The 24,856-nt window shown below is 38.5% G+C and overlaps 2 protein-coding genes across 3 annotated transcripts in view; both read right to left on the reverse strand.

The window, feature by feature from the left end:
- Positions 1-431: 431 nt before the first annotated feature.
- LOC145889296 (mevalonate kinase-like) lies at positions 432-3,411 on the reverse strand. The gene is made up of 7 exons (XM_082980230.1): positions 3,292-3,411; positions 2,725-2,967; positions 2,247-2,421; positions 1,860-2,016; positions 1,602-1,692; positions 1,368-1,472; positions 432-943 (listed from the first exon to the last, which is right to left on the reverse strand). The coding sequence occupies exons 1-7, from the start codon at positions 3,403-3,405 to the stop codon at positions 668-670; spliced, it is 1,161 nt and encodes a 386-aa protein (XP_082836356.1). The 5' UTR covers positions 3,406-3,411; the 3' UTR covers positions 432-667.
- A 465-nt stretch (positions 3,412-3,876) lies between these two features.
- LOC145890668 (lysosomal-trafficking regulator-like) overlaps positions 3,877-24,856 on the reverse strand; it is a 38,830-nt gene continuing 17,850 nt past the window's right edge. For both annotated transcript variants that reach the window (XM_082981799.1, XM_082981798.1), the window contains exons 30-64: positions 24,514-24,645; positions 24,134-24,292; positions 23,552-23,671; positions 23,037-23,231; positions 22,173-22,429; positions 21,586-21,788; positions 20,818-21,121; positions 20,235-20,360; positions 19,846-19,926; positions 19,270-19,389; positions 18,910-18,995; positions 18,263-18,511; positions 17,977-18,084; positions 17,534-17,689; positions 17,162-17,239; positions 16,974-17,103; positions 16,590-16,733; positions 16,277-16,471; positions 15,563-15,751; positions 14,829-14,968; positions 14,098-14,316; positions 13,268-13,412; positions 12,317-12,469; positions 11,674-11,918; positions 11,296-11,451; positions 10,629-10,834; positions 10,001-10,104; positions 9,430-9,543; positions 8,718-8,895; positions 8,182-8,261; positions 7,547-7,806; positions 6,930-7,098; positions 6,223-6,460; positions 5,485-5,716; positions 3,877-5,106 (exon numbers count right to left, since the gene is read on the reverse strand). In XM_082981799.1, the coding sequence (XP_082837925.1) occupies positions 4,959-5,106; positions 5,485-5,716; positions 6,223-6,460; positions 6,930-7,098; positions 7,547-7,806; positions 8,182-8,261; positions 8,718-8,895; positions 9,430-9,543; positions 10,001-10,104; positions 10,629-10,834; positions 11,296-11,451; positions 11,674-11,918; positions 12,317-12,469; positions 13,268-13,412; positions 14,098-14,316; positions 14,829-14,968; positions 15,563-15,751; positions 16,277-16,471; positions 16,590-16,733; positions 16,974-17,103; positions 17,162-17,239; positions 17,534-17,689; positions 17,977-18,084; positions 18,263-18,511; positions 18,910-18,995; positions 19,270-19,389; positions 19,846-19,926; positions 20,235-20,360; positions 20,818-21,121; positions 21,586-21,788; positions 22,173-22,429; positions 23,037-23,231; positions 23,552-23,671; positions 24,134-24,292; positions 24,514-24,645 (5,819 nt within the window). In that variant the 3' untranslated portion in view covers positions 3,877-4,958. The remainder of the gene's footprint in view (positions 5,107-5,484; positions 5,717-6,222; positions 6,461-6,929; positions 7,099-7,546; positions 7,807-8,181; positions 8,262-8,717; positions 8,896-9,429; positions 9,544-10,000; positions 10,105-10,628; positions 10,835-11,295; positions 11,452-11,673; positions 11,919-12,316; positions 12,470-13,267; positions 13,413-14,097; positions 14,317-14,828; positions 14,969-15,562; positions 15,752-16,276; positions 16,472-16,589; positions 16,734-16,973; positions 17,104-17,161; positions 17,240-17,533; positions 17,690-17,976; positions 18,085-18,262; positions 18,512-18,909; positions 18,996-19,269; positions 19,390-19,845; positions 19,927-20,234; positions 20,361-20,817; positions 21,122-21,585; positions 21,789-22,172; positions 22,430-23,036; positions 23,232-23,551; positions 23,672-24,133; positions 24,293-24,513; positions 24,646-24,856) is intronic.

Genomic DNA, 24,856 nt, shown 5'->3' on the forward strand with positions numbered 1-24,856 from the left:
AGATGGGACCTTACAGGTTTAAACAGTGTGTACACCTGTCTGCAGCTCTCAACGACTATCATGGCTCTTATATGCATATAGGACTTGTTTGATATCTAAAAGTTGTGGCCATTTTGTTGACAATTTTTGAAACATTTAATGAACATTTATGTTACATGTGTTAGAAAAAATAGTCCATGTAGGAGAATAAGATAAGACTGACGATGGCACAAGTTTTTGCCAAAACCAATAAATGCCTCAAAGTTTTCTGCAGTATGGACCAGTATATTTGTCCTTACAATTATGTCCTATCTATTTAAACACCTGCAATCCTCACTTGCAAAATGAGAAGTTTGGTTTATTTTCTAACTGTAAATTCTAAAAAACAAATGTAGGATAAATGATATTGATGTACGTGGCAGCATCAGGAACAGAGCAAAATGGGAATTTGATAAGATAGTGATTCCATGTCAATAATTTTTAAAATATTAAACAGCCTTTTGTGTAACCATACGCTAAATATCAGTAACTGTTGCTGGAATAGATTGTTTTATTTAAACAAGCAATAGTGTAAGTATGCATAATATATATCAGTGAAAACAAAGATCTTCTTGCCAACAAAAACGTTTTCAAATAAAAGGAAATGGATTTTGAATTCACAAGGAAACAAGGCAATCCATGTTATTCGCTATCTTGTTTCTTCAAACTTTAAAACCTTCACTCCTGGACATCCAAGCGTAACTTCCCAAGATTTTAAACCATTCTCAGACAATTCCTTGCTCAAATTTTGAACCCGATCCTCTTTAGTGTCACTGGGTAGATACACAAACATGCAACCTCCACCACCAGCCCCAGTCAGTTTGCTCACAAAACCATGTTTTGATGAAATTTTTTGTATGTTGTCCAAGCTAGGGTGACCCACACCAATTGCATTTAAAATGTGTTGGTTTGTTTCCACGAGAACCTAAATCATACAAACATGTTGATATGAAATCAAGAAATACGATTTTTGTTGATGACTACAAAATAACTGAACAAAATATATGCGGAGGAACTTTAGGTTAGTTATGCCCTCAGTTGACCTTGTTAATCTGGGCTACTTGGTTAAATTAAATAATGTTGGTTTAGTGGTGAAATGTATCAAAGAAATCTGTTTCCATAAGTTTTATTTTTGGGTATTTAGAATTATACAGATTATCTTTTTAGGCAGTTTGTTGCTAACGCTGCCAGGCATACTATTTGTAATTAAAAGCTCTTCTGGCAAAAGAAAAATCCTGATAAAGGTTTGTTGTATAACAACTGAAACGTCAAACAAACAAGTTTTTCTTTTGCCAGAAGAGCTTTTAATTACAAATCTTTTTAGGCATTTGTAAATTTTTAAGGATTACCTTAAAATTGTCATCGAAATTCTCACTTTTGTTGGAAAATAGATTTTCTGCTTCAACACAAATTTCATGCAAGCTTGCAAGAAGTGGCTTCATAACATTTGGAATCTAAAAGCAAATATTCTCGAATCCTTCAGTTTGAACCCTAACTTTCACAACAAACTAAACAAATTCTATAACATATTAGTAATAAAGAGTTCTCCAAGAGTAATTTCCCTGTTATACACACTTCCATACCTTGTCCACTTTTGTTTTGACATTTTTAACCATGGCTTTGGTGTTTCTTCCAACTCCACTGTCTACAACCAGTATCCGTAACTCTGGAAACCTGAACGCATTAACTTCAATGTAGCATATTTTCGACACAGCAGTATGTGCTTAATGCAACAGAGTATTTCATAACAATTTTATGATAAAAGCAAAAAAATTACTAAACATTATGACAAAAGCTTGAAGAAACTAGATCCAGGCAGTGAAGTTGTGACTACTTTTTACCTGCGAAGGTGAGTAATTTGTTTGCTTTCAAATTTCACAGCTCCTCCATAAGTTGACACAGAATTGTCGACACCTGAAGGATTTCCGTGCACTATTTGTTCAAGGCTGAATGCAAGATCATTAATGCGCAGCAAGGATGATTTATCTAAGGTCAAATCTGCAAAAGTAATAACTATAATTCTGGTTGCCATGACAACAAGTTATATTTGCATTTAAAATTAGCTCAAACAACTGTTTTCTTTAGCATTGGACAGACTTTTAAATCAAAAGCTACCCAAGCCACAAAAACTTGTTTAGTGCTCAAAGAATTCACCGACACCACACATAATAAACATTATTCACACATTTATCACTTGACACTAAATTCCAAACAATGCAAACACCAACCAGATTTATCAGAACCAACAGGGACGAAATGTTCTCCGCACAAAAACAGCGCTGTTGCCAGGGCAACACTAAAAGCAGCAGAAGATCCCAAACCAGCACCAAGTGGTAAATTGTGGCTCTTCACATTGATATGGAGTGATGGAAAATCTAACTGGTCCTCTCTGCAGACTAATGTCTAAAAAACATAACTTTTTAGAGAAAAGAATGGTCACCGTCAATCAGAGTACAACAGCACATTATTTTTGCATTAAAGTTAATGGAAGTAGTTTTTTTTTTGTAGAAACTATGTGCTATAGTCGATAAGGTTAACATTCCTTTTTTTGTATTTGGAATTCTTTGGAGAAACAGTATTGAAAATCATTGGGACAAAAATAATTTTAAATCATCATGCTCAAATGTAGCATTACCAGTGTCGATTCAGCTACAACTAAATAATACAAAGTCTACCACAACATAGGCTATATGTAGACTGGCTTACCTTGAAGTAACAAAACAAACAAACAGTAATAGCATCTGGATAAAAATTAGGAGAGGAAGAAAATTTCTCTGAAACAAAATCCTTGATTGTATTTTTCAATTCAGCTTCATTTTCTTGCATATTTCCAGCTGTGCAACATTTTTCATAAACTTCATTCAACGAATCCACTGATAATAAATATCCTTCCTTTGAATCTCCTACATTAAACAGAATTCCTCCACGATCTTTGCGTAGGAGTTCAACCTTTACAAAAAAAGCTAAATGCCATAAGGGTTTCACAATAGATATTGGAATTTATTTATATAGAACTGATTAAATGTACCAATGGGTATTATAAATTCTGAAATGTAATTTCTCATTGGAATTAGACACCTTTATAGACTTCTTCTGGCAGGCCATATCATATGTATGGGCTTAATCATCCTATTTCATGGCAAGAAAACATTGAAAATCAATTCAAGATATTTTTACATTTTTTTCATTGCTGTACTGTACAGTTGTTGTCATAAAAGTTTAATAATTTAAAACTAATTAGTAAAAAAAGTAGGAAATATTAAAGTCATGTACTTCCATGTAACCATTGACTGCAGCTGCAATTGCCATTTTTCCGTAAACGACGGCATGTTCCCCGTGCAGTATTACCTTCCCTGGAGCGCGGACTATCACATTTTGCACAGGCATAATTGCATACTTTGAAAAAGATATTTGATCAAATAATCAATTGTTTTCTCGTGGCCGCAGTGTCCTCATTGGATATTTGCACATCCACGGTTATGAAATAGGGACATTCCCGCGCACAGCAAACCAATGAAGCATGCAGCATGAATATTGTCGGCTAAATTAAAATGCTCATTTTTTGGAAACTAGAGGCATCTCAAGGAGTTGATTTGTTCGTGCAGACTCTACGCGCTAAATCCTTTCCAGCAGTTTCTAGCACCCTTTGAAGTTAACTTACCTTCCGAAAATTTTGAAGAGCTATCTTTTCTACACGTACCTGTCTAGTATGATTTACCAGAATAAATAAAATTGGGACAAGAATTACGATAATAATATGTAAAGCATTGATCTGACCCATTGCTGTTTTACTCACCACTGTGATTTAAAGAAACCACCTGCTTGATTACGAAAATTCAGGCAAGGTTCACGTGCACATTTTGTACTTGCATTGACGTGTTTCGTGTTTCACTCTTGGTTATTGCACTTGAACAAAAAAGCGGTAGAAAAAAGACGTCCAAAAACCACCACGCAAGCCGAGAAGCCACACAGACACACCGGACTCACTTGAGTGTGATGAAAGTTTCGTCAAACCACTTTATCTTTTTAAATTTTTTTGCCAGTTTTCCAAACAAAATATTGCATAAAGCCGCAGTGTTCAATATAAACAAAAAGAGTTAGGAAACAGAACAGGGCCGGTACTACTTTCTCACAACATGACAGAGGGCAGGGATGCGGTATGCGAATACCCAACCCCTTTATACACACGCAGCATGAGTTTAAAACGAGGTCACAATCCAGCCCAGGAGAACTTTGAAGAAGCAAAAAAGCGGCATTTTTGCGCAAATTTAAGGAAAATTGGACATGGAATGTTAAAAACAAAAGCGAAGAAACTTCCACTACAATCTCTTACTCAACCAAAGAACCGCTTAATCTGGTAGAACTCCGGTATATTCAAAGCCTCCACTGCATTGGTACCGCTTGAACAGTGCATTTTCCCTGTAAGGGAGCAATAGGAAATGTGCTACTTTCACAGTTGACTTGAACATCTTATTGCATGTCAGTGGCAGAAGTCATACTTACAACACAGGGTGGATTCCACGGCAAATGTCATTCAGACAAAGGCACAGTGTGCGAGTTTGTTACTTAGGTTTAACCAAGCCTTTATGGCGGACATGCTTTCGTCACAGGGCACACAAAAAAAAGAGAAAAAGGAAAAAGGCAGGATGCGGATAAAACGATAAAAGCGACGCACTTAAAAAAGGCAATAGGAGAGAGATGGATGAAATGAAGCGACAGAAAAATTTTTGGGCCGTTCTTTGGCGATCGCACATAGAAAACATATAGCGCTGATAGGTGACGCTCTTTACAGAGGCGTTTTTCACACGTAAAAGGTTTCCGAAAAATTGCGTTTTCTTTTGAAAACCAAAAAGAGAACAACAAATAAACCACGTGACTTGTTAGTGTGCAAACTTTCATCTTCGTCGAGAAAACCGTGAGTTTCCGAATGGAATATGGAGTCACGTGGCAAACGAGGATGTTTTCGAGTCGAGGAATGTGATTAACATCGGTTGCTTTTCCTTTTCTTTGTCCTTCCGACACCAACCGACCAGAAAACCGCCTTTGGTAGCGGCGTACAACACCATGCTGTTGTAACTGAACGTGATGCTGCGAAAACGTAAGAAGGCGTTGTAAACAAGGTATACGGAGCCTGTGATGCCTGAGAACACCATCTAAGCCTTTATAGGTTGCCTGTTCATGATGGTTTACGTCTCTTCATCAAATCATTAACACGTTTTCATTGGAAAGTAACAGTATGTGGCATTGAGACCTGAATATCCTCCTGCTAATATTCCACCATAACCTCTTCCGGATAACCTCTACTGTTTTTTTGCGTGATTTTAACGCGAGTTTTTTTTAGTAATATTTTTATTAATGATGTTCCCCATAACAGAGAGGGTATCTCTCTGCCAGCAACCTGTTTTACGCGCTATAACCAACAAGAGCTCAAAAAGCAGACAAAAATCCAGTTTAGGTTAATGTTACCTCACAATAGGCTGGTGAATGCTCTGCGTTGTGACGTCACGAACGTGCGTAAGGTCCCAGGAAGACCAGAGCCTCACACAACCGTTTTCGAGACCTCCAGCTAGTACGTTTACAGATCTACCCTCGGGAGCGGAGCTGAATGTAACGCAACACACTGGAATCTTGCAATCCTGAGCAGCCACCAAACTCCCATTAATCGTCCATAAGCGAATGTGGCTTCCACTGTCATTACCTGCAGTGGCAAAGGTTGTGTTACACAGAACAAGATGTAAGTCATATGGATAAAGCCATTGTGCCAAAACATTCAATCTTCCGTTCAAATCTAGATCGATGGATTGGATGCCAGTTAACGGTGGGGCATAAACGTGGGATTACGAACTAAGTTAAATGGAGCTGTTTCCATGATAAAAAGTAGACAAACAGAAGTGTAGCAATGCTGTTGGCATGGCAACAGTATCACGTCGTTACCAAAAATTACAGGAGTAAATGCAAGCTAATTGTACAGTGGCTCTCACCCTTCTAACCGCTATTCAAAGCTAAAATCTCCCACTGAAAAATCTGTTTGCAAATATTATCTTTATATCAGTAACAATAAGAAAAAAATGCTAAAAAATAATTGATAAACGTTTCAGACTCTAATATCGAAAATGTGCCATTACTTTTTCACCAAATTCCCCTGGTGGGGAAATCCCTATGATAGTAAGCAAAGACTCCATAGAAATAATACCCCGCACTTACTCGATGGACAAACTGTGCAAATATCCCCGGAAGTCTGACTAATCGCCAATGACGTCACTGCGTTCGAATGCCCGGTCAACGATCTGACGTAACAAAGGGCGTCGAGGTCCCAGATGGCGGCAGTACCGTCCTTGGATCCGGATACGAAGATTCGGAACGCTCGACACACGGATAGACAGGTGATGGATGACGTATGGCAATGTAAAGTTGTGGGGGAGAGAATTTCGAGGTCGCAACCCTGAGAGAATGGGAGTCGATTTAACGCATGTGATTTTTGTGTCAAACAACGTTGCACAAAAACATTGGATCCTAAATAATTAACTTTAAACAAACATCGGTTTGCTATGATTATTATCAACAATATTGACAATCTCCATTCGTTGGCGATAAAAATATGTTATTCGTATTTAATACAGTGTAGAAAACATACGATTGCGACCCCAATATTTTAACTGAATAATTTGAATAATTTATCACCAACTGCACTGATGAGAAACAGTGGCCATCTGTATGCAGCTTACACAATTAAACAATTTAATTTCTTATTTCCATAAATTTAAGCACACATAAAGCAATGGCCTTTAAAACAAGAGCAGTCAGACTTGTGTGCACATTTTACGGAAGATATACACCGATCCTCAGGTAAGCATCTACGGTTAAAATCAAATTTTTTCACTATTTGCAGTTTTCTATTTTATAGACTTTACCTTTTCAGGCATTGTGTTGCATTTCTGTGCGATGATTTTACCCGAGTTTGTCCCAAATATGATGGAACGACAATCGGGTGCAGCGATGCATGAAGTCACGTGATCGTCGGATGCGAAACGAACCAGGTTGATTCCGGGGGCGTTGTGTTTCAACTTCAGCCGAACAATGCTGGGAAATAAGAGATTGTCGAATGAGAAGGGATTTATTATTGCACAATGGGGAAAATAGCGTGCAGCAATATATTTTAGATTGAAATAAGTTGATATTTAATTACACAGAGATCAGCCTGTACTGCCCGGTGATGAGAACGACCCGGTCTATACCTGCTGATATTCAGCAATGCAATTCATATTGGTGTCTTGTGGATAATTAGATTATGTTGGGAATTGAGATATATAAATGATTGAATACCATAAAAGTTAATGATTCACAACAGTTTATGTTCCGGGTAACGATCAATAGCGTGTTACAATGCTCATCCACAAAAAAACAGATAGTAAGTAAAAACCAGCCAAACGACACCAATTTAGTCCCAATGTTTTAGCAAGAATGGCCAGAGAGCAAATACAAAAAGTTTCATGCGACAAAATAAGTTATTCCAAACCACTAGACTGACTTGTCAGGTCGGTCGTACGTGACCAGTGCCGACCAGTTGATGTCGATGTGTTTCTGCTGGTTTCCTTTGTTCCGCGCATAAACCACGAGCAAACCCATCTTCGGAGCAAGAGCGCAGACGTCGTTCGTCTCCAGGGGAATCAACTTTCCGATTGACCCAGTTACAAGTTTGTGGAGAAATACTGCGGGTTCCGGAGCGGCCGGTGACCCAACGAAATCGCCCCAGTGGAGTCCTTTCACCGAGGCAATTGGTCTCGGAAGCTGAAGTTATTTTAATAACAAGTGAAAATTTAATTATTCAGGTAAACACTGATGTTGGATCAGTAATGTATCAACAATTTTTTTTTTAAAGAGATGTTCTTTTGGAAAAAAGTTGTCAGGTTTTCATTGCAACCAACTTTCGTCTACCATCCGGTGAGACTTCGTAACTAAGAAACCGTAACCCAAAGCACAAAAATGACATGTCTAGCAGCAAGAATAGCACTGTACAACAAATTGTAATTCACCCAGTAATATGTAACTTTATCCTTATTTGAACATAAATTCCACACAAGTTAAAATTGGTTTAAACGTCAACTAATATATGGTTTATCATTTTGTTGGTAAATTAACACGGGTGGTTCGTGTTTTTTTTACCTTGGCGTTCCGAATTCTTCGAAAAGCTTTCGTTTCTTGATTTCTGAAAGATCCAAGAATTGAATTGGAAATTCCCTCGCCTACACACAGGTAACAAAACTAATAGGAACATAAATCTGAACCACAAACTGCAGACAACGACCTGGGGATCACTGCCCTTTACTTTAATAACAGGCAAAGCACTAATATAGGACCTGCCCGGTATAATATTGAAATATATATTTCGCCCCATACTACATATAAATAGAAATCTTAAAATATGTATGGGAATTTCCCGACATTCTTATGGACAACAAAGACTCGGTATCTGATTTATTGACAAGTTACATAAACCGCATTGTTCTTTTTAGTGATGCTGACGATGCCGAATTGTAGGAGAAAGATATATATCAGAAACAACATAAAGACAAACGACTTAGGGTTTCTGTTATATAACATACTACATATATACATAATATTGAAATTACCCTTCACACCTTAAAAAGGGAACAAAAATCTTTCACAAAACTTTCATAGAAAAAAGGTATTTTTCTTACTAGGTGGCGCACCGGAGCTTCCATCGCCATAGCGACTAGCGTCGAAATCGGATGAGCAGGGAGGGTGGGGGGAGGTGAAGAGTAGTTTGGGAGTTTGTCCGTATGTTTTCACCATTGTTTCAAGAGCTTTCCGTTTCACTGGGTCTTCTACTGATGAAATATCCATTCCGAAATACGTCTGATGACCAACATAACGTAAAAAACGCGGACAATCATTATTAGATATAAACAAGAGGAGTCGCTAATATGACTCTGTGAGCTGCATACAGGTGACCACTGTTTCGATCTACAAGGTCTACATCGGGCGCCTGACTCTATAACCTTCTGTTCACCGATGCCCATGCTTTTTTATTTCCTTGTATATTGTTCATCTGCGTAGTTGCCTTTTTTGCAAAATAAAATGATTTGATTTGTCTGCAGCACACAGAAATTCCCCGTTATATAATGTGATCCGTCATACTATGATAGGAAATTCATTATACTGCTTTTCGAGTTGATTTAGTCACTCAGTTAGTTCTCAGCATTACTGATGATGATGGTGATGGGCACAGCACGTGTTTAAAACGTCTCTTTCCGCATAATTATCATTGAAGGCGAAAAAAAATACAAAAAATGACGCAACAATCTAGATTTACGAATAAAAATCCGGTTTTGGGAAAACCCCGGTATAAAGTTTCACATTACGACAACAGCAAACCCACAAAATACTCACAGCTGGGTGGAAAACGTTAACAGCGTCGAGTGCAGCTCGTCCGGTTTGTTTGTATCCGAACACAAGATCTATCCAATAATGTAATCGCGCTGTGACGTAATCGCTCTCTAGCGCCTGCGCGAAACGAACTGGTTAAAATACGTCAACTTTAAACAAAACTGACATTTCAAGTTTTTCGAAAGTTTAAAAAGATAAATAGGATGCTGAACTGCACAAGCATTTATTTGTTTTTTGCCACAACGGGATTCGAACCCATGATATCCCGGCCACGAATCCCGATCAGGTTTTCTACTTGGTATATGTAAGTCTGTGCTTAATTGTTCATAAAATACAGATTATGGTTGTATGGCTCGGTGCTGGACCTCCTTAAAAAAAGTCAACCATCCTGATGAAAAATTTAAAATATCCTCAAAATCAGATTAAGTTCTGACACAAATCCGATATTTTGGCATCGAAATGCAGCGTGCTTATTTTAAATCCCATGTCGATGGTAACGTGGGTTTACCGATGTTACCGATCGTCCTAATGTTTAACGATAATATGAACTACAAGAGATCACAGCTTCACTAACCTGTCTGTGGATGAGGACGAACAACCTCGGGTCTTCCCTGCACCAAAGTGGCAATGTCACGTGATGAACGCGTAGTCCGCACTGACGTAATCCGAAATCAAAACCTATGTTGAACAACGTTTGAAACTGGTAGTTATATTGCAAGACTTGAAACAACATTTCCTAACGTCAATCAAATACATGCGAAAAATAACCAATCAAGCAAGGACAAACTTTCTTCCCTTTAAAAAATGAGTTTAAATCGAAGGTTTGCAGGCATGGCAGCCCAGGCCAGGCCAGGCCAGGCCAGGCCAGGCCAATCATGTCATTGCATGAATCGCCCCAATGCGCAGGTTCTTGCTTGGCGATCACAACTAACGTATCGCGATCATATGCTGCGAAGCATGCAAGCCTTATGATCGCGATACGATAGCTGTGATCGCCAAGCAAGGACCTGCGCAGTGGGGCAATCATGCCAATCATGCCATTGCATGAAATATTACTGCGTAATTTAAATCTAACGCAAAATTTCAATCAAACAGACGAGAAAAATGAGAATGCAAATTTTGGTTAAGTTGAGTAAAATTGCGCGCATTTATGAGCGGGCAAAAAGTTTGACCTTTGGAAGTTTAAAAGGTCAACCACGAACCTTCCAAGTTGCAGAGAAACTCTGGGAGGAAGAAAAACTCTGGGATGAGTTCCTTGACGTCTGTGGTCGAAGCGAATGATGAGAGTCGATATGTGGTCGCCATGGAGTGGAAAGTTCGGTCGGGAATATCGAATGAGGCGTCCTGGTACTCGAGGAAGAGTTGGGTGAAGGGAGGGAGGCGGACGAGGAAGTGGAGAACCGTTCCACTGCGGGAAACAGAGAGATTTTTTAAGTCACATGGTTGAAGTCGAATCTCGGGTCTATGGTTACTAGAGTGCTTCCTTAGGTATCAAATGTACTTCGGAAATGTTTCTTTGAATTAAAACTTGGGTAGTGAAGTTTGAACGGATTTCAACATTCGTCTCTTCTGATAAAAAATTAAAAAATGGCGCAATTTCCTTGCAGTCTTATCGCCAAACAAAAAGTGTTTATCTGAATTATTTCGATGTATCTTTTGTCGGTAAGAGTATTTTCGTTTTTAAAGATATGTTTTGAATTAAACTATGGGATTTTTGCATAAAGCAAATTGGTCAAAATTTGCAAGAGGAACTTTTCTTTGAATTAAAACCGAGGATTAAGCGAAAACACTGCGATGTTAGACGGACATTAACTACAAAAATTCTCTTTTTCTGAGCATTTTCATCTTTTTCCTCATCTTTCAACCGACCTGTTGGAATAATGAGATCCGTAATGGAAGGGAGGAGTTTTCAGTTCCTTCTCATCCTCAGAACAATTCTTGTAATCTTCCTCCAGGAACTTGTAGCGATCCCGGAAGTGTTGCTCCCTGTTCTCATCCTGGACTGAAATCGGCTTCTCCAACAACCTGAAAGAGGGGGAATAACCTAATATGAGAAAAGCTGTCATTGAGTTTTTGTTTTGTTTAAAAAAAAAATCAAAAATCAAAATTTATAAAAATTTAAGCCTTGTCCAAAAAAAAAAATAGAGCGTTAATTACATAAATTATCTAAATGACTTTCATCAAAATAAAAAAAAAAAATTTAGAATGGTTATCGTACATTACGCAGCCCACAGCAATTAGACGAACCTATAGGACGAACTATTTTCCAAATCCAGTATTTGACTCGAGTAATCCGACAGAACGAACGGCATAACAGGGTATTGCATCAAATCATTAAACGATCTTCCGGCAGCTTTATTAAGTTTGGTCAAATATTCGAAGTTTCCAATGTGACCTTGACACCAAGCTTTCGTCATCGACTGGACGTCCTCAACCGGCGCCAAATTCGGGAAATCAAGTTTGCTTAATTCGTCGTAAATGATATCTCGTTCCTGTTCCGAATCAACAATTGTATTTTAAATGAGGTATTTCGTAACACAGTTTTTTAATTCCTTGGCAAAAATCAATGTTCAGCGCTCAAGAACAGGAGTACACAACGCAGGGCTCCCGCGCCAAACAATTATTGACTTCAATAAGGAAATTATTATGTATGGTACTGTGCTTGGTTGGCAAAAATTAACGATGGGTCGTTTCAGAACCAATAATTGAAACATGTATTGATAAAAAAATGCGATTTACACGAGTTTTTAACATTCTGAGACTAACATCCGCCATACGTGGCTCTATTTCAAAATTTTGTTCCCTAAGTTTTTCCCACAAAAACTTCCATCGCACTGAACCTCCCTTCAACCCTAGAAACTTAAACATCCATCGGAAAACTTGGACCCACCGAAATCGACTTGAAACCGAGGAAATAGGTTTTCCCGTTGATGAGGAAGATCTCGAGCGCGGTGTCCATCAACCTCCACCACCTTTTGTGGAACTCCAACACGTCGCGGTGTTGCCATGACAACGAGAGCACCTCCTTCTCGCCGAAAATCACCTGGTGCGAAAAAAACTTTTTTTATGCAACAACAACCGACTTATGACGAAACAATAAAGATATCTGAGGTCACAATGCGGCTCACAAGCAGCATTGTAACGTTTATTTCCGCAGAATAAATCAGAGCTTTCTTAATTAAGAAAAATAATTTTGCTAAAATAATCATCGTTAGTGTCTTATTCAAATATAAAATGCACGTGTTATTGACAGTGTTGGTGTTATAATTTCCATGTTACTTACAAAAATGTAAAATCCTTGCAGGCAAAAATTACGTTAATCCTTCTAATTCACTGGATCAGGTTTGATGGAAAACATTGACCAGTGTATACGACATTGAAGGATTAATGCCGATATGTGGAGTGTGCACTGTCTACACCAGTGGTTCTTAACCGGTGGGAAACCATACGGTTGTGGGTGTTTAAATAGTCGGCACCGAAATATACAAAAGTAGTTGGAAAAGAAATATGTTCTTTTGATTCACTGTGAGTCGTACACACATTGGCAATTGGTCATGCCATGCAGTCGGTAAGTTAAGAAGTATAACGAATACAGAGAAAATGCAAGGGAGTCTTACTCAAGACTTAAATACCAATGGGAAATAAGGATTCTGTTTAAACTGTAAGTGGATAAAATAAGGATAATAACCACTTGTCTACACTCCAGAGCCAGCATTATCCCTCTTATGATTCTACTTGTATAATCAATTTAAAATCTTGATTACAAAATATCAGCAAGCTTAACAGGAAGGAATCTCTCGGACAATCCAACGCGAATTCAGAAAACATACGAACTACCGACCTGTGTCAAGGATGGGTCGACAATCGCTTCGTCTCCCACGAAGTAAATGTGATTTTCTCCAATCAATATTTCCCCGTCAGTCTCTCGTGCTGTTGTGACATTGGTGCAAGTTTGAACCATGCTTATACGCTCGTTCATCTGCAACCTGAATACACAGAGATATGTTCTGGACTAAGCGTGGATATTAATACTGATAAAAAAGTACTGAATAATAAGCATTAAAACGAACGATGTCCCTAAACATATTATTTAACATTAACATCAATGGACGTATACAATCAACCAACACACAGAAGACATCGTTTAAAAACTTACGTAACAATGCATTCATTATTAACTCAGGCAAGTAATCTTAGCTTGAAAAACATATTTCGTAATCAAGGAACAAACAGTTTGCCAAGAAAAACATACAAAGTTGTGGCTTTACAGCAAAGGTGATTAGCGAGATTTGTGGCTACAGACTAAACCAGAGATTCCCAAATGGAGCGTCATAATGCTGGGGCGTCGCACGCTTACTTGGGTGGGTTTGGTAAATTTGTTTCCAGAACAAATTGCGTGACCTTTTAACTAAAAATATGATCAACCATAACCATAATTTTTTTTCTACCGCCAGAAGCAATGGAAAATAGCGCAAAAGAGATTAAACTTTATGTTAACGAGATGGGCCAACTTAGAACCAAAAACGGTTATTGTGAAGCTGACACCAGGAAGCTGATCAACACCGTAAATATAAAAAACATCAACATATTTAGGGTGCGTCGTCATCACGTTTTGCAATGAATGAATGTTGATAAAGATTGGAAACCACTGGAGTAAATAGACCAACTTACCTCGTCCTTATTGTGACAGAATCAGATGAATGTGAATCGTCCTCGAACAGGAAGGCCAGGGGTCGGACGTGACCCACCAGGAAGGACTTGTCCTTACCTCCCTCACCCAGGGTAGTCCCCATGGAAACAGGGATCCCCTTTTTCCCGAGGGGTTTCGTCTTGTTCAGCATAAAACGTTTGTCAACCCCGATATGACATCTTTGCAATCGCCTCCTTTCTCTGTAGGAATTATTTAGGGAAAGTTTGTGGAGAGAATTTAACGAGCGAGATTTATTTATATGATTTCTATAGATTTTCAAACAACATTGTTCTATTCACAGCGGAAGTCATGTCTGAAGCAAAGAAACATATGGAAGGGTTTTATATGATTTCTGAACACTAACATTATTCAAATTCAGTGCAATTCTTGGTTCGCAGTTCGGTTCACAGAAGTCGGAGCAAACAAAACACAAGAGGTTCAAAATCCTAAAATTTTCCAAAAACTTTATGTGATTTTACCCCAAACTGCGCTGGGTTTGTCTTGAAACTTTACCCATAACGATTCTGTTTGCTTGTGATCTTGTGTTTGGCGATGGTAATATAAAACGGGAGCTTAATTGAATTGAAAACAACTTATAGTAGGCTAAAATAGAATAGTTGTTGTTATTTTGAGACACATATATTTCGCTTTGAAAATCATCGTCAGTGTTTTATTCAAATAAATTCTGTAAAAATACGTTGATCACACAGACCTGCATGGACCTTCGGTCGGATCGAGTTGCCAGGATTTGGGATATTGCTCTGGGTTGTACCATACCGCCCTCTCGTGGGCGAGATGTTCCAGGAGAGTTGTCCATTTCTTCCGGATGAAAAGGTCGTTTGAGATGATTTCCTGACAATGAGCAAAATCATTGTTATTTTAAAAAGTTAAGTATTCACAAAAGAACTGCTTTAAAATGAGTAAAAATAACAATCCCTAACCACGCACTTATATTGACGACACTAGCCAGGGTTAACACACTATCGTATAAGTCTTTAAACAAGTTGTTCGATCAACAGGTGAACGCTAAAGAACCACCTCTCAGTCAGGTCGGCAAACTTGGTCCACATAGAAATCTTTGTAACATAGAAATCTGTACGATTGTTAACGTTCAGGTGTTGAACTCGTTTTTTTTGTTATTTTTTACTAAAACTTGAAATTGAAAATACTGTGGCAGACTTGTACTTCGTTATTTTACGCTGTTTTGTACACTTTGCAGAAACTGATGATGCCCTTTTTAGGGCGAAATATATTTTTCTGACAAAAATAAAAAAAAAAGTTTAAAAGAGCTGTCTGAAAGATTGATTTAAAAGGTTTACTCAGCTACTGAAATACTGCACTAAATTATAAGTTCGCACAGACATGTGGATGCCGGCCTGCATTAGAGGTTGTTCTTTAGCATTGATCCGATCGACAAACTTTTCACTAAAATTGTCCCCCCCCCACCTTCATGTGACTGATTGTCTTTTTCCTTTCCACATTTTGTTGCAAAACAACCATCTGCGTCACATCCATAGCGTGACGCGTCACGTGCTCGGCGAGGCGTGACGTGCGGTTGCGTAGCAACTCGTGCTGTGTGACGTATGTCTTACGCCATTCGGCCTTCTGCCGCTTGTGTTCCTTGTCGAATTTCGCCTGCAAGAAAATAGACATTTAGTAAAATCTGACTTCAAAATATGGAAAAATTGGGATCTAACCAAAACTACAGATGCAAGCCTAGCGATCACTGTATACTTTCGTAATCACACTAAAAAAAGCAGTAGCGTTTTACAATAGGATAAGCCTGTTTTTTTGCTACTAAGGCTAGTAACACAGTGTTTTGCCTTTGCACAGTATCACTAGCCCTTTCTTTACTGTTGTTGTTTTTCAGACGTTTTTTAATATCTTGTATTGTGTTTACTACAAGGAACTGAAGATGCCCATGGGACGAAATATTTATTCCTGATAAAAAGCCAGGCTGATCCTGTAGTTAAAAGCTACTGCTTTTTTAGCATTTAGTGAAGGATTTTTTTTCATTATTTGTTCAGCATGAGATTATTTCAATTTATTATAATTAGGAAAGTGAAGTTTCATGTTATTGAACTTGTCCTTTATATTTTCGTCCATTTGCATCAAACGAAATTAACACAGAAATCATACTAGATGATGATGCTTAAATACCTGGTAATCATCGAGGGGTCCTGGTGATAAAGGCTCTCCACTGGATGTCGCTTTGTGCACAGCCCTCCTCTGTTCTGACGACACCCTGTGGCCGAGTCTGGTAAGGATTTTCGCCATCTTGCGGCCGTTGTGTTTGTCAATTTTGTTGAGTTGTTGCTTGTAGTAATAGAGGAGTGAGTGAAGATAGACGGCAACCTTCGAAATCATTGTTCTTGTCATAAAGAAAACATTCTTTTTATATTTTCATAAAATTTACAAATAAATTTTAAAATATTCAGAAAACGTGTTTGTCACGTCACAAACAGCCACAAACCTTGGTTCCATTTGTTGAAGAAGGCCCGAACATCATTGAAATCACGTGTTCGCACTTGTTGTGGTTGATGACCTTGAAGGGGAACGTGCGTTTTTCAAGGTCGTCGTGGGCAGGAGAGAGAAAATGCACGACGAGTCTTCCGGCCTGGAAAATTTAATAAGTTCATCGATATGGAACTGCGCTTGTCTGGTAAATTTTTGGTTAATTGTATTTTAAAATAAAAAAAAATTCATTTTTCACTTTTACGAAAGAAACCACATTTAATGCCACTCCATTTTTTAAAAAGCTGTTATCATAATTTGTATACACCACACCCTAATCAGAAACTTCCCAATTTTCTACCGAGAATCACTCAAAATATCCAGAATCCAGCGCAAAACCCACCTGTTCGGCGAGATTACTCTCCACAATCCTCAATATTCTGTCCCATGAAGCCGACTTAACTTGCTCACCTCCCGACATCAACCCCAGCAACCAATCCGTCACCAGATCGAAAACCAACTCGGAAAAGTCACTAAATAACACGGGGAGGTTACACGCTTGCACGAGTGGGTTTGCAAATTGGGAATTACCTTGCAACGTCATGTTCTTCCGGTTCGGTGACGTCATCATGATCATGCAGTGGAGCGAAGGTTCGGGTTTTCTCAAAACTTAAAAAACAAACTATTCATTACAAAAATCACCATTTTTTACAATTGTTTCGAAACTTTCTACTTTTTTTACCCAGCAAATTTTACAGATCACGTGATATAATCAAAAGTTTTAAAGAAATTAACAAGTCTTGAGCACGTTAAGTTATTTATTCGCAACCACAATCGTTTCTTTTCCAAAGAAGAAACCCCGAATCTTGTTGTTTTAACAATAAAACATTCACAGCGATAAAAACACTAAGGTTATCCGGTCAAACAGCCACGGGTATCTTTTAACAGGTCGTTTCCACCAACCTGGCATTGAGTTTACAATGATCGGTGTAAACAACCAAATCCACAGCGATATTAACAACCCTCTCTAATCTGTGTGCAGTCTCAGCTTCGTTGATGCGACGACGTTGGTTGCCCTTGAATGACCTTGAACCCAACCTACTCACACGTGACCGGAAGCTAGAATTCAAAAAAAGGAGTCCGGTAAAATTGTGATTGAACAAATAACTGGCGTCGTGTAAGCCTACATAGTTATTAGGGTAATATGCACTTGGAGTGTTGTCGGATAATTATTGGGTACAAGTTCAGGTTTTCAAACTTCGCGGTTGTTAATCGGATTAAGATGAGGTTTAACACATGTTATTCTTGCAAAGGAGACCTCAAAAAACAGGTATTTAACATTATTTTGCTCATGGCTAATTGCTAAAATAGGAATGACAACAATGAAATGTAACACAGCTACATACGTGTTGACGTCATTGTTGTTTCTGAAAGCGAAAGATCTGGAAGCAGTCGGCGAAACACTAGATGGCGCTTCACTGCCCAAGCTGAAAACCCTGCGGTGAGTTTTCAAACTGCAACAAATAATTACGTCATCAACTTATCATAATTCCTGCAATAAACAAACTTCGTCGATTCAAAAAAGCAAAAAATATATGAAGTGGCATCTATCATTACGCGTTATAAGCAAACGATTTACAAAAAAAACAACTTTCAATTCAAACATAATTTTCATCCAAACTGACAACGAACCTCGTTATCGGTGAAGCAGGTAAGGGGAATCCCCTCGCCGGAGAATATTCGGATATCGTGGGGCTAGAGGGCGCTGAAGAGTTGTTGACGGAGGGCGTGGAGGCGAAGACTGAAGAATAACTCGCAGTCATAACGGGACTTGGATTCGACGGGTAACCCGAGGTCGAACCTGGGCTCTGCGGGTAACCCGGGGTCGAGCAAGGGCTGGAGATGGAAGGGTAACCCGAGGTCAAGCTGGACATGGACGCGCTGCAATAGAAACAATATGGGTGAGATGTTAGTTAAAATGACGCTTGGAAGATAAATCTAACTTTAGCCGTATGATGTTTACTGGTATTGCAGCTGAATGGCTGAGATTAACAAGTAAAGGCCTGTGGTCGACTGAACCTCGTCATTCAAAAGCATGAAACACTTCGGCGTGCGACTGCTAATCAACTTTATTGTTAGTTTTAAAGAATCCTTACGTAGTTAGTTACAGCGTTAACAAAACAAATAAATTTTTAGCGCTAAGATTATTGGTTACAAGAACCACATACATGTCACAAGGTTTAATCAATACCTAATGTATATATAACCGTCCCCAAGCATTATACAATAACATATGTCCCTTACTAAAGACAACGTTAAATCAAAAAATCAATTCTTACTTGGAGTTAGTTTGGACGAGGGATCTTTTCATAACCTGGAACGAAGTAGGCCTTCCTCCGTTAGCTTGCTTCATCGCTTCCAAAACCTTGAAATTTGGAGGTTTTGTTTATTGTTACGTCATGGCTGACGTCATGCACTTCCACGAATTAATTAATCCAGAATGTTGATGTTTAAATTCATGAAAAACTCTACTAACTTTAATGCTTTGACGAATATAATTTCTAATTTATTTCCAAATTTAAACACTTTCCAATTTATGGGTTAGTAGGATTTAAATTTAAAGTGTTAATGCCAGAAAAACCGCATTTGAGCATTTCAAATTGTCAACAAGTTAATTTGACTCCAGACTTTATTCCTACTTTCAACAACAAGTTGCTCGTCAGATCCTGGGTGGCAGCGACTTGTTCAGACGAGTTTCCATAAAATTTTACGAAATTTTTCTGCAGCATCAACAGGAGAGTCATCAGATCCTCGAACACCTGTAAATATACTGGCATGTAAATATACTCACAAAATGTAGATTTCATTAAACTCTTGTGTTTTTTACAGTGAATGAAACCTCATGGTTCTAAAACGGTTGAATTTGATTATTACCTCAAAATTATCCTCAAATTATATCAGATGATGTCATAGAATATTATCGCACTCGCTTTAACAATTTTTAACAACTTAACATGCAAATAAACCAACAGCATGGAAAGTTAGAACATGAATGTTTGTGTACATGCAAAAGAGTACAACTGTTTCGATCTATAAGGTCTCATCAGTGCAGCTGGAGACTGTGCACTGCACTACGCATCTTAACCATCAGGCAGATAAATTTCACCTGACAGCTGCACTACTGTCTGCAGCTTTCAGTGAGATTTTGTGTTATTGAAAATATTTGTACAAGACGTAGTAAAAGAATCATTTTTTAACTTTTGCATAAAACTTGCCTGAAAATGTCCCGAACCAGCAATAGTGCAGGATTTGACCGACACAGAAATCATAATCTGTTCCACGGCATCGAATATCATCTGGATTTAAAACAAAGAAGCATCAAGAGATGAAAAAAAATCACAACTAACAACTGAACATGTACATGAAAAAATCAGGTACGTGAAACAGAATGAACAACCCAGACAACTGCTTGTGTCCAGGAGACTGATTTGCCGACCGTGTGCTGTTTAACAAAACTACCGATATTTAAAGCTTAAAAGTACAGGTTATGTTGGAGTCAAAGTTATCATCATAAAATGGATACGGAAACTTAAATTTTAAAGCCTTGACACCAAAATACGTGATATGACCCCTTTGCCACCGATTTTATCTTGTCATCCCATACCTGTCTCTCCCCACTCTTCATATCGGTGTGGTTACCGGCACTTGCCAGCAAGTTGTGTAATGCCAGAGTGAGACCGTTATCCAACATGACGTCAGCAGCTGGTCCCATGCATTCGAATATTTCCGTCTAATGGAAAAGAATGGAATCGCGAGTTATAACAAAATCTTATTAAATTAAAGGATTTTTGAAAAAAAAATCCAAAATACAATAACAGTAACAATACAAACGAAAAAAGAGCACAAAAAAATGTACAATAAAAATACAACAAAGTATTGACTAATCCATTTAAAACATTGGTTTCCAACCAGTGGTACGTAAAACTGTTTGACCGGGATCTTTGCCACAGACAATTTTTACCTCTGCATAAAGTTTAAATTAATCAGAAAGCATATGTTTTACGTGTGTTTCCATGCTCAGAAACTAAATGTAATAAGGTGGATTAAAGGTGACACATTATATCTCATTTGCACGAATTTTATCTGACAGCAAGTGACATAACCGTGCAGAGCTTCAAGGTGGCGTGCGATAGGATTAAAGTTGGGAACCACTGGATAAAACATAGACGGTTTCCTTCACGTCTTACCAGCCTCGCTAGAAGCAGACAACAAAGTTCGGGATCAAGTTGGAAACTTTTCTCAAGCACAGCGAGTAAAATCACAACCGCGTGGTTCGTGAATGGATCGGGAGAAGGGAGCATGGCGTTGTAGTGATCTCCGCCGCCGTCTAGCGGGAGTGGCAGAGGCTCGTCGATCGCCACCGGGTGGCCGAGCAAAAAGTAGAGGCATGCTTCGGCGATGGATCTTGTTGTTGTGTGCTGGTGGAGTTGGTTCGCGATTAAATGGAAACCTTTCTTCTGGAGAAAATTCTGTTTCTCGTCTCCAGAACACCTTTAAACGTTTACGAAAGGTTACAAAAGGTTGTAAAAGGTTTGTCAGCCCCGGAAGTAAGTTTCAGGACTCACTTTCGAACATTGTTGTTTTTATTGTCATTCTTTTCAGACAGAAGTTAATTACATCATCGGGCGGGAATTGAGGTGTTGTTTTTCCGTTATAAGGTTTATGAATAAAACAAACAAAAAAACGCCACTGTCCATCCCGCCAACAGAACCTCCATCAGCTACCTCCAGTCACTTTTTCGAAAAATTTAGTGTAAAACTAACTAGTTTTCAATAAGCGTGCTTTACAATACGCGTTTTTAAGCTGAGGCATCGTCAGAACGCCAAGGAAACTGAGATGCACAAAGAATTTACGCTAGTATTGCCTGCAACATGTATAAGGGACCAGGTTATTTGGAAAGTTCACCCTTCTGTTACGTGAGCAGTGTGTTTCAACAAAGTTGCATCACAACAAACCTGGAAAAGTAGGCGACTAAAAGACGGATGACCGCAGCGCGAACGTCCGGATGTTTGTGGTTGGTGAGCACCACCAATATCTCCGACGTAAGGGATTTACCGAAGAGCTTTGTGACGTCAACATCGCGCATTGTCATAGTTGCAACGAAAAGAACTTTTAGGATCTCGTTGACCATTGTTGGAAGGCAACCTTCATCACATGTCTGCGAAAGGTTTAGACAAAAATATTAAAAAGGTGAAAAGTGAAACTGTTCAAACAGAAAAGTTTACAGGATTTTTTTTATCTGACAAAGACACCAATTTTCCGCGATGTTTGTGAAAGAGGGTTTTGCAGATTCGAAGTAAAATAATGTCAATATTTGTCAAAGTTATCCTTCTTTCAAATATTCACCTTCTTCACGGTTTAAGCGCATGATTCGTGCGAAGCCTTATTTATTATACAATTTCTATGAAAAGTTTATTCTGATGGGCGAAACGCTTGTCACGTGACCGGCGAATATTTTCCGTGGTTGAATTTCTCAGACAATAGCGCACGAAGTTTCGCATCATTGTCGCGCGGAATCGTCAAGGAGTAGAATTAAACTTACTTCCACCACCGAGATCTTCTTCACTGGAGTAAGATGAGGAAGATTTTCCCATCTATCAACCTCCCGTTCACCCGCATCCGATCCCGGCATCGAGACAAGGACACTGTCATCCTGGAGGAGGATCTCACAAGTTCCGTTTCCAACATCCCCGGAGTAATCTTTACTGTCGGAAGAGGGAGGAAGATCCAAGGAATCGGGTCTGGAGGATTCCTCAATTGTCTCGAGGAGGAGAGAAGAGGATTTATCTCCGGAAGATTCTGGAATACGAAGAAGTTTGATTTGAGAGTTGATAAAGCCAGAGAAAGACAATTGGAAATAAATGGTGTTATCCAAGGGTAAACCTTCCCCATCTATTTTGCCTAAAGAATCGAAAACATTCAGCAAAATAAATGCAGGATCCAATACTACCAAATATTAGCAGTCTGTATCATGAACCTGTACAGCCTTTTTACCTAACTTAGCTAAGTTACCTCTATTAATGGCTACAAAAAAAAACAGTTTTAAAATAAATGTTTTATCCAAAGATTTTTAAAATCTCGCTCCGACTTGACAGGAAAAAGTAGCTGAAGAACAGTTTTAAAATAAATGGTTTTATCAAAATCGAAAGATAAACCTTCCCCGCAAATAAATGCAGGATTCAAGATTACCAAATATTAGCAGTCTGTATTAAGAGCCTGTATCGCCTTTTACCTAACTGAATATAGCTAAGCTAAGTTACCTCTAATGGCTACAGACGGAGAAAAAACAGTTTTAAAAAATTGTTTTTTTCCAAAACGCAAGATTTTTCATATCTCATTTAAACTTGCCGGGAAAAAGTAGCTGATCCAGCTAGGTTGCAATGCCTGTAATCCTTATATATTCTACCTAAAGCGTTCGATGGCAAGAAACAATCTTTCTTTTTATCTTCCAAAATATCCTCGTCCGACTCCATGATGCTTTCAACACTCGATAGAGGAATTATGGGGAAATAATTGTTGGACACAGGAGCGCTGACTGTCCTTGAAAGCCTCGCTTTGGACGGCGAAGGTCGGGGGTTTGGCGACGTACGTGTGCGTTGTTCTGATGAAGAAGAATTTGTAACAATGAAACTAAAGTTATTTTGCTACGTTAAGAAAGAACTTTACGTCCGAATTTGGTGTAAATTAATAAAAGTTAATACGATTCGCAAGCGAATCACGGATAAGGTTGCAAAATTTATTTAGCTTGATTGGAATTTATTTGACAGCAATAAAAATCACATATACGGACATGATGTCACCATTACAGAACTTGTCTTTTGAAAACCTCAAACAAAGTGATTTCGCATTATAAAAATTACAGCAATCTAATTTTCACTACTTCCAATTATTCAGTTCTTCACTTTTGGAACAAAAATTTACCGTTTTCTTCCAAGTCGTCCAGGGATTTCCAATGTTTTCTTCCTTTTTTCGAACTCGTAGCGAAATTTGAGTTTGACAAACTGAAGTAAAAACTCGACACGGAATGACTCACGAACGTTCCTGTGTTAAAAAGATTTGTTAATTCCATCTCTCAGCTGCCTTGTATACATATACAGTTATTAAACATTTCAAGAGGATTGTGATGGAATCAGAAAACCACAAAAATATTTGTTTGGATCATTTTATCTGTCAACAACTTTACATACAAAACCAACCCAGAAAGAAACAAGATAACACAAGCATGAACCAACTTAACTAAGGATTATACCAAGAAATTGTGTAATATAAAAAGCATAAAGCTATCACCACAAAAAGCATGTCCTGAATGCGCATGTTGTTTTATTAAAATCCTTGTGTGCCTTTGTACCGAAATGGGATTCGAACCCAGGATATCCTGGCCAAGAACGCCGGCCTTACAAAGGTCGTACGACTAACCGATTGCCAATCGCCTTAGTGTGATACTGATAGCTTTATAAAGTGAATTGGCAACCCCCAGCCGTTACAATTCCTTCATGCATTTACCTTCTGGGGGGTGGGTTGATATCAAGAAGTCGCAGAGAGTCGAAAGTATAGCGACATCTGGTGGTGACCCGATGACCCCTCGTATTACTGAGATGACGGAATGGACGATTGGAGTCGGGGTTGACGTCATCAATCCCTCGTTCATCATTTCCTGAAAACCTGGTTTGGAAAAATATAAAAATTATTTTCTGAAAGTTTTTGATAGAAAACTATCAAAGAAATGAGCTATCTGTTGGTGACCTTCACAGAGTTTGTGAAAAAAAACAATTAATAGAATTTGGTGAAACACTCGCAAATTTGTCCAGCATTTATCTCAAAACCAGTGAAATTTTTAACAACAATCACATAAAAAACTGGCTGGAACCTAATTCAAAATTTACCATTTAATAGTTTTGAGACAACACCAGCCTTGTTGAGTGTTTTTATGTTGAGCCACTGATAAGGATGGTCATCTTTCGTCACAAATTCCAGTCCTTGCAGCAGTAACATCCACACTGAGAAATCCCTTTCCCCTGTGAGCATAGAAATCATACAATCTCTACCACATAGAAGTTTGGAGGTACATGCAACAAAACTCACGACAAAATTTGTTTTACTGTTTTGTCTTTCGAGGAATGAACAGGCGCTTGATGTATTTTATGGAAATATTGTGGACAGTATTGTTGACTTTTAAATATAAATGGTTGAATACAAGCCACTGTAATTTTAATCCCTGATTTGGAA

The sequence above is a fragment of the Ascidia mentula genome, chromosome 2 (genome assembly GCF_947561715.1).
Source record: "Ascidia mentula chromosome 2, kaAscMent1.1, whole genome shotgun sequence".
Taxonomy (NCBI): Eukaryota; Metazoa; Chordata; class Ascidiacea; order Phlebobranchia; family Ascidiidae; genus Ascidia; species Ascidia mentula.

Coding starts and splice junctions, on each gene's coding strand:
- LOC145889296 (XM_082980230.1), bottom strand. CDS start 3,405: ATGCCTGTGCAAAATGTGATAGTCCGCGCTCCAGGGAAGGTAATACTG. Junction 2,017..2,246: donor TGTTGGTTCTGATAAATCTG/GTTGGTGTTTGC, acceptor TTACTTTTGCAG/ATTTGACCTTAGATAAATCA. Junction 1,473..1,601: donor TCAAAACAAAAGTGGACAAG/GTATGGAAGTGT, acceptor ATTTGCTTTTAG/ATTCCAAATGTTATGAAGCC.